The sequence below is a fragment of the Perca flavescens genome, chromosome 3 (assembly GCF_004354835.1).
Source record: "Perca flavescens isolate YP-PL-M2 chromosome 3, PFLA_1.0, whole genome shotgun sequence".
Classification (NCBI taxonomy): Eukaryota; Metazoa; Chordata; class Actinopteri; order Perciformes; family Percidae; genus Perca; species Perca flavescens.
The window spans coordinates 37287602-37297601 of NC_041333.1; the positions used below are offsets into that span (position 1 = coordinate 37287602).

The following is a 10000-nucleotide window of genomic DNA, read 5'->3' on the forward strand; positions in this document are numbered from 1 at the left end:
ATGTGTTGTGGAACAGAGCTAAGCTAAGCTAGCTAGCTAGCGAGCAAGCCGATCATCAAGCTAGGTGAGGTAGATTGTGTGAAACGGGAGATGTAGTCCACTGGGAGATGTAGTCCACTGGGAGATGTAGTCCACTGAGCGATTTCACACTAAACTAAGTGGTCATACGACAAACCTACGGCTAACTGAGACTTTCTTCGGTTGAAAACGTATCTTTTAAATTGACGAACATCATATTTGTAATCCATGGCTCAATTCAAACGGGATCAAAAAATGAATTTGCCTCTCGCCGTTCACTACCGTTCATATTTTTTCCGAGTTTAGGTCCCATGAGGTCGACCAGAAGGGGCGGGACCTCGGCTCTCTATGACATTTTAGATATGTAATCTTCAGTAATGTGGACATAATGCTTGGGTAAAAAAATACATAATAGAACAGCTAGAGTAGTCTGGTAACACAGACAATGACATCACTTTACTGTAATGCATCTTTTAAAACCAGGAAAAGACACCACTTAAGCCATTTACGATATTAAGATTTCCAAAATACGATATCTAGTCTCATATCACGATATATCGATATAATAACGATATATATACGGCTTGTTTACCGACAGCTCAGGCTACCTGGATAAATCAGCACTTTAATACGTACCGTTCTGTTTTAGTGCTGCCTTTTATATCCAATACAAGGTTTACTTTGTTCAACAGAAGACTGTTGGAAATGATTTCCTTTTATTGGTTTTAAAGCTTTCGTGCGTAACTTTTTGTTGTTAATGAACGTTTGTTACATTCATGCCGTTGCCAAATGAGCTGTCACAAACTTACTGGGAGTAAGTTTACACCTTCTATCATACAGCATGTGTGTGTGTGTGTGTGTGTGTGTGTGTGTGTGTGTGTGTGTGTGTGTGTGCATGTGTGTGCATGCGTGTTTTTGTGTAGGTTTGTGCGTGTGTGTGTGTGTGCGTGTGCATGCGCGCATGTGTATGAGTGTGTGTTTGTGCATGCGGGTGTGTGCGTGTGTGTGTGTGTGTGAGTGTGTGTTTGTGCATGCGTGTGTGTGTGTGTGTGTGTGTGTGTGTGCATGCATGTGGATACAAATTTAAATATTATTATTTAAATATGTTTTTCTGTTTTAAGTGGCACTTTTATTCTCAGATTTTTAATTTGTGTCTCAACTTGTGTGTGTGTGTATATATATATATATATATATATATATATATATATATATATATATATATATATATATATATATATATATATATATATATATGATTGATGATGATGATTAAAGTCTGACTTCATTTTAAGTCTGAATTCGTCCCTGGAACCAGAGATCTCAAAGTTTAGCTTGTTTGGATCTTTTCAGATAGCGCTGTGATATCATTATTATTATTTTCCCAGAATGCATTGCCACTTACAGTATGATCCTGAATAACATTAAAAATAAGATAAGATACGGTGAAAATGTAGCTTTAAATTTACATCAACAGGTTTGTACATTGTACAGTATATATTTCCACATTTGCATTTCCACTATATATCTATGTATATATGTGTGTTTTTATGCTTGTATACATATGTTTTTGTCTTTGTGAGGCACTTAAAGTGCAATATAAAAGAAAATATACTTAAACTAGACAAACATAGCTTGATTTGGCAATTATGTAAAAGACAGATAAGACTGAATGAATGATAAAGAGGGAATTAATAAAAAACGGTGAAGAGGGAGAAAACAGATTCAGTAAGAAATCTTCATATTTTCATGTTGTTCAAAGTTAAACACCTCCATATTTCATTTGATATGAAATGAAATGTGCCTTTAATCCCATCGATGATTGAAGTCTGATTTTAAGTCTGAATTCGTCCCTGGAAACCAGTGATCTCAAAGTTTAGTTTGTTTTTGGATCTTTTTGCGTTTTCATTTCTCCTCACCTCAAACTTGCTCAAGTCTTCCTTGGCGATGACGTAGGCGAAGTGGACGGGGCCAGAGGAACCGACAGCCTGCTCAGCCAATCGCAGCCAGGCGTCCAGGTGGGCCTGTTCGGTCATGAAGTCCTGCCAGAGGAGCCACTTCCTCTCCAGCCTGGGAAACACAGAGGAACGTTCAAGACCGCTACGAACACACACACACACACACACACACACACACACACACACACACACACACACACACACACACACACACACACACTCTTAGCTGTCCATCGTGTTCGATGATGACGCTTGCTCCAGGGGTGGGGGTGGGGGGGAGTGCAGGGGAAACCAGATGGAGCAGGAGAAACCAGATGGAGCAAGGGAAACCAGATGGAGCAGGGGAAACCAGATGGAGCAAGGGAAACCAGATGGAGCAAGGGAAACCAGATGGAGCAGAAGAAACCAGATGGAGCAGGGGAAACCAGATGGAGCAAGGGAAACCAGATGGAGCAAGGGAAACCAGATGGAGCAGGGGAAACCAGATGGAGCAGGGGAAACCAGATGGAGCAGGAGAAACCAGATGGAGCAGGAGAAACCAGATGGAGCAGGGGAAACCAGATGGAGCAGGAGAAACCAGATGGAGCAGGAGAAACCAGATGGAGCAGGGGAAACCAGATGGAGCAGGGGAAACCAGATGGAGCAGGGGAAAACAGATGGAGCAGGGGAAACCAGATGGAGCAGGAGAAACCAGATGGAGCAGGGGAAACCAGATGGAGCAGGGGAAACCAGATGGAGCAGGAGAAACCAGATGGAGCAGGGGAAACCAGATGGAGCAGGGGAAACCAGATGGAGCAGGAGAAACCAGATGGAGCAGGGGAAACCAGATGGAGCAGGGGAAACCAGATGGATGGAGCAGGGGAAACCAGATGGAGCAGGAGAAACCAGATGGAGCAGGGGAAACCAGATGGAGCAGGAGAAACCAGATGGAGCAGGGGAAACCAGATGGAGCAGGGGAAACCAGATGGAGCAGGAGAAACCAGATGGAGCAGGGGAAACCAGATGGAGCAGGAGAAACCAGATGCCAGCGGGGTACCAGCCGCCCGCTGGTGTCTTTGGATGCGCCTCTCTGTCTTGGCTGATTTGGTGTATCTGAGAGACTACTTTAGCACAGGTAACCTGCCAGGCTGATCTATCAAGCCAGAGATTCAAGCTGCATGAGAGGGATGTTCGCTCGCTTTAGGAGGTCCCTGGTGTCGTCCGTAAAACGCCGCTTTTGCCCTCCGGCGGAGCGTTTAGCGCCCATTTAGTTGACTGTAGAGGACTTGACGGGGCAGGCGGTGTTCAGGCATGCGTATGGTGTGCCCTATCCAGCGCAGATGTTTTTTGGCCGCCGCTGCTTCCATACAAATTGAGTCTGTGTTGCTGAGAATGTCTGTAGGGGGGATTCGATCTTCCCAGGACAAGCTGAGGATCTTCTGTAGGCAGCGGATATGGAAGGCCTCTAGGTTGGTAATGTGCTGGCGGTATGTGGTCCAAGACTCTGCCCCATAAAGCAGAGTGGAGAGACAGACCGCGTTGTAAACAGCCACCTTGGTGCTGATCTTCAGGTTACGGTTTTCAAAAACCCTGCTGCGTAGGCGACCGAAAGATGATGAGGCTTTATTTATCCGGGTGTGTACGTCTGTGTCAAGGGAGCAACATGAGGACAGAGTGGAGCCGAGGTAAGTAAAGTGGTCCACTGTTTTAAGTGGAAGACCATTTATGTGAAAACTGGGGGGTGTGGGGGCGGGGGTAGTGAGATGGGACATGACCTCGGTTTTTTGAGTGTTTACCTGTAGGCCAAAGGATTGGTACAGACTGGATATTGTGTTAAGAGTGTGCTGCATAGAGTCCGGGCTGTGAGCTAAGACGGCACAGAGTCATCAGCATACTGAAGCTCACAGATTTGGCGGGTCTTTGTCTTTGTGTGGGCCTGGAGCCGACGGATGTTGAAAAAACTTCCGTCAAGTCGGTATTCCATGTCCGATGACACGGTGGAAGAGTCAGGTGATGGCAGAGAGGAGGATGTTAAAGAGCACCGGAGCTTCACCCCAACTTTTACTTTGAAAAACTGTGACTGGAGTTCTCTCGTGAGCACTCTGGCTTGCATCCCGTCATGGAACTGCTGTAGGATGTGGAGAAACTTAGGTGGTACCCCAAGTTTGGAGAGGAGTTTCCAGAGCAGTTCACGGTTGATGGAGTCGAAAGCTTTGCTGAGGTCGATGAAGGCTACGTAGAGGTCTTTGTGATGTTCTCGGCTCTTCTCCTCGCCTTTTGCACCCACCAGGTGTCTTCCATAGTCCGAAGGGCTCGCTGGGTTTCGGTTCTTGCAGCAGTAAAGGTGGTTTTAAGGGTGGGAGATCCAGGGCTTTGAGTTTGTGGGCCTCATGCTTCTTTTTAGGAGACTGCACTGTCAAACCAGGAGTTCTTTGATTCTGAGGCTGCAGAGACAGGGAGTGCAGGCTGGGGGGGGGGGGGGAGGAGCAAGGAGCTTGCGCATTGGTAAGGATTTGGGTGAGGGTGTGGGTGCGCAGACCACACTCCCCACTATGTCAGGATCCAGTGGCATGGGACCTGGGTAACCAGGATCTAAATGGCATGGAACCATTACCCTAACCTTAACCATAACCTAAATGCCTAACCATCACCTTAACCATCAACTAAATGCCTAACCTTAACCATTACCCTAACCATAACCATCACAACTAAATGCCTAACCTTAACCATTACCCTAACCTTAACCATCACAACTAAATGCCTAACCTTAACCATTACCCTAACCATAACCATCACAACTAAATGCCTAACCTTAACCATTACCCTAACCTTAACCATCACAACTAAAAATGCTTACCCTAACCTTAACCATCACAACTAAATGCCTAACCTTAACCATACCCTAACCATAACCATCACAACTAAATGCCCAACCTTAACCCTTACCCTCACCTTAACCCTAACCCTAACCTTAACATCGTGAGACCGTCCTGATCTGGCGAGCTCCAGTTTTCCACTCGCAAATCAGTCTGGCATCTCGAGAGAGGAAATTTGGAGCCGTGCGCAAAAACAGCCGACCAATCAGCGTTGAGTTTTGAGGCGGGTTTAGGTGTGACGCAACGAGAAGCGACTGTTCAGCCTTAAACAACGTGGCGGCTTCCACGGATGAGATGAGCGTAGCTATCGCAGCAAGTTTTTTATCCATATATATATATATATATACACACACACACACACACTGTATGTAGTAGGGGGGTCCCTGCTCTGTCTCTCTGTCAGTTAAAGGGGTCCTTGGCTTAAAAAAAGGCTAAAGTTGAAGACCCCTTGCTCTATAGACCAGCGATGCCTTGACCCACTCACTGTCCACACCCCTGCAGGTCTCCATCTTGGCTCCAGCTGGCGTCCCATCGCTGCGTTTCCTCCTCAGCGGAAAGCAAAGGAGACTCCGAAGGAACCGGAAACGCCTCCATATGGCTCATCACTTCCTGTGGCCTCTACCTGCTGGGAAACACAGAGGGAGAGGATATGAGGTAATAATACTCTCCCATCCCACTAGGGCTGCTCCCTCTTAGTCGATTAGTCGACTAATCGGTCGTTTTGGTCTTATTCAACTTAGATTTCTTTAGTCCATTAGTCATGTTTGATGCTCTTTTTTCATGCTGAATGACTTATTTCCAAGAAACGTACGAGCACATCTCTGGTAAACACAAGAATTAAAGTGGTGCTTTTAGCACGACTCTTTGCGGAGAAACTCAGATTTACTAAGAATTTCTTCAATCGAGCACAGCCCTCCATCCCACTCAGAACGGCAAAGAGCACTTTTTATTTCATGAAGGTAACTTTTTGTCGCACAAAAACCCAAAAGTGATTTACATTTAAAAGGGAAAATATGAAAAATATTAACAGAAACATACACAAAATACACTAAGATAGGTGTGACGTATAGTGTATGTGCACATTCCTGCACTAAACTGTACAGCTCACACACACACGCACACAGACACACTCACAGACACACGCACACACACACACACAAACACACACAGACACACACACTCACAGACACACGCACACACACAGTCAAAATATTAACAGAAACACACACAACATACATTAAAATAGGTGTGACGTATAGTATACTTGCACATTCCTGCACTAAACTGTACAGCTCACACACACACACACACACACACTCACAGACACACACGCACACAGACACACACACAAAGACACACACGCAAACACACGCACACAGACAGACACACACAAAGTCAAAATATTAACAGAAACATACACAACATACACTAAAATAGGTGTGACGTAGTATACGTGCACATTCCTGCACCAAACTGTACAGCACACACACACACACACACACACACACACACACACACACACACACACACACATACACACACAAACCGATACATACACACACTCACACACAGTCTCACACACACACACACACACACAGATACATACATACACACACACACACACACACACACACAGTCTCTCACACACACAGTCTCTCACACACACACACACACACACACACAGATACATACATACATACACACACACACAGATACATACATACACACACACACACACACACAGATACATACATACATACATACACACACACACACACACACACACACACACACACACACAGTCACACACACACAGACATATGCACACACGAACACACATAGGCGCACACACACAGACAAACGCACATAGACACACACAGACATACACACACAGACACACACACACAGACATACACACACAGACACACACAGTCTCTCTCACACACACAGACATACACACACAGACACACACACAGTCTCTCACACACACAGTCTCACACACAGTCACACAGACACAGTCACACACACAGTCACACACAGACAGACACACACACACAGTCTCTCACACACACAGTCTCACACACACACACAGTCTCACACAGTCTCCCACACAGTCACACACACACACACACACACACACACACACACACACAGTCACACACACACACACAGTCTCACACACACACAAAACACACACACACAGTCACACACACACAGTCACACGCACACACAAAACACACACACAGTCACACACACAGTCTCTCACACACACACACACACACACACACACACACACAGATACATACATACACACACACACAGATACATACATACACACACACACACACACACACATACATACATACATACATACATACATACACACACACACACAGTCACACACACACAGACATATGCACACACGAACACACATAGGCGCACACACACAGACAAACGCACATAGACACACACAGACACACACACAGACACACACACATACACACACAGACACACACAGTCTCTCTCACACACACAGACATACACACAGACACACACACAGTCTCACACACACACAATCTCACACACAGTCACACAGACACAGTCACACACACAGTCACACACAGACAGACACACACACACACACACAGTCTCTCACACACACAGTCTCACACACACACACACACAGACACACAGTCTCCCACACAGTCACACACACACACAGACACACACACACACACACACAGAGTCTCACACACACACAAAACACACACACACACAGTCTCACACACACACAGTCACACGCACACACAGTCACACACACACTCTGATGCAGACAGACAGTGAGGAGGACCTACAGTATGTGACCTCTCATTGGTGCAGTGCTGAAGCCTTTTAACACTCTCACACACACACACACACACACACACACACACACACACACACACAGTCCCTAGGTGGGAGTCTTGGAGGATGAGTCCTTGGCCTAATCAGCCTCTTGTGGTGCGGGAGGAAGCACTTGATTTATAAGTCTGGGAGGCTGGAAGGTCTCAGGTGGACACACACACACACACACACACACACACACACACACACACACACACACACACACACACACACACACACACACACACACACACACACACACACAGAGAGAGTTACTGTGTTGCTTGTTGATGGAAGGACGGAAAGACCAAAGATGTTAGGACATTTGTAATAAAAAAAAGTGAAGAAAACGTAGAAATACATTTTATTTCTATTAATAAAAATCCAAAGAAGTTTATTCATCCCGTGAGGGAACTTTGTTTGTGGCTAGGCACATTTAAACACAACATAGAGCACTACATAGTCCGTATGAATCAAGCCAGGCGAGGTAAGGAAGTGCAGAATCAAGGGATAGATAGAAATGGAGGAAAAAAAGAAGGGAAGGATGTAGTTAAGGGCACAAAACAACTTCATAAGGTAATGACATCAGTGTTTTTACTGTATGATGCAGAGAGACTGAAGAGACAGAGAGCTAAGAGAACGCTGTGTGTGTGTGTGTGTGTGTGTGTGTGTGTGTGTGTGTGTGTGTGTATGTGTATATCTCTTCAGTCTACTTCATGTCAGTCCCAATACGACTGATGATTGTTTTTTATCAACATCAGGACGATCATTTTCACCATCAAGGTTTTGATTAATGTCACAAATATCATCGGTACACTGTCTCATCAGCAGCTGTTACCATGGAGATGTAATTCAGGTTTTCGGGTTAACGTTACCTTTAGGACTATATTCAGGTGGGGGTCAGACATGCAGTTGTGGGGGACAAGGTTAGAAACGGGAGCTTAGGGAACGTTAATCGTAGAGATGGAACAAGGTGAATCAGTTAAAAAAATCAATGTAACTTTTAAGGCAGGGGTGTCAAAACTCAATCTCCCAGAGGGCCACACTGGAAAAAGAAGAATCTCATCAAGGTCCAGACACGTATAGTGTATCGACGTGCCTTTATTTCATCGAAAAAGTCAAATTTCTTTGACTAAATTACTGCATGTCTCATATAGTCTTCTCACTTTCAGTTTGGTCCACATAAAGCTCTTAAAAAGTGAGCAAAAAAGTTCCAAAGCTTCGTAGAATTTAGCAAATCCAGCTAAAGCAATGATTACATTTTCTATTGTCCACACAGCTGACTCACAACAAGCTCTTTCACAGCCTGAATATGCAAACTCTGCTGCTTCTGGGTGGGAATTTCTCAGTCTCAAAATCGCCAAATTTGCCAAAATTATGCTTTGAGTGTCGCCTAATTGCAAATTGAAAGAACAGTTTCCCATGTTTTTCGTTTGGCGCCCAACTATACACAGTAACAAATTGCTGTAAAAATACTGGATTTTGCACAGTAGTGTAGCCTACGGTTTTACATTAATACGGTTGAATACTGTAAATTACGATGTCTTCGAGGAACAAAATATTGAAAAAAACCGGCAAACTCCTGTAAAATCTAACGGTAAAAAGCAGTATTTACAAGGTTCTATTTTACCATTTTGTTGTTTTACTTTTTGAAGTAAAACGATTTATGGGAGTTCATAGGGAGAAGCTTGTTATGCAGGGTATAGTAACAGTTTCAAGTTGGCAACTGTAGCTGCCAGTTTATTTATTTATTTTATTTTATTTTATAAGTTTATTTGTCAGGGACAATGTACAAAATACATTAATCTTACAAAAAGATGTTTTGTACCAGAGTTAGCTAATGCTAGTTTCCATCTGCAGGTGCACACACAATATTAAAACATTATATTACAAATAACTGTCAATAGTACTAAGAAATACGTGCAAGATTACACTAATCAGATGTTTAAATAAAAAAACTAATCAAAAAAAACATCACAGCCTGAAATATATACGACATAGTCAAAAACACTTACCTCAATATTACATTTGTAAACTTTTAAGCTTTAGATTACTGTTAATTACTGTACTGTTAACAGAGATATATTGTGAACCTAGACTGATATGTGGGCCGGATCAGAATGTGCGAGAGGCCGGATTTGGCCCGCGGGCCTCGAGTTTGACACGTGTGGCCTCGGGTGTTGTGTACTTTTGATTTCACTCGTTTTGGCTCCACATGTCTGGTAAACACTAGATTTAAAAGGGTGCTTTTGGGCTATTAGTTGTGAAGAAAGTCAGCATCAAGACTCA

The 10000-nt window shown here is 44.2% G+C and overlaps 1 protein-coding gene across 4 annotated transcripts in view; it reads right to left on the reverse strand.

The window, feature by feature from the left end:
• Positions 1-10000, reverse strand: part of si:ch211-137a8.2 (nesprin-2) — a 62802-nt gene that overhangs the window by 33167 nt on the left and 19635 nt on the right. For 3 of the 4 annotated variants that reach the window (XM_028573675.1, XM_028573673.1, XM_028573671.1), the window contains exons 2-3: positions 5313-5453; positions 1935-2085 (exon numbers count right to left, since the gene is read on the reverse strand). In XM_028573675.1, coding sequence (XP_028429476.1) covers positions 1935-2085; positions 5313-5431 — 270 coding nt within the window. In that variant the 5' untranslated portion in view covers positions 5432-5453. The remainder of the gene's footprint in view (positions 1-1934; positions 2086-5312; positions 5454-10000) is intronic. The other variant, XM_028573672.1, reaches the window with a different exon arrangement.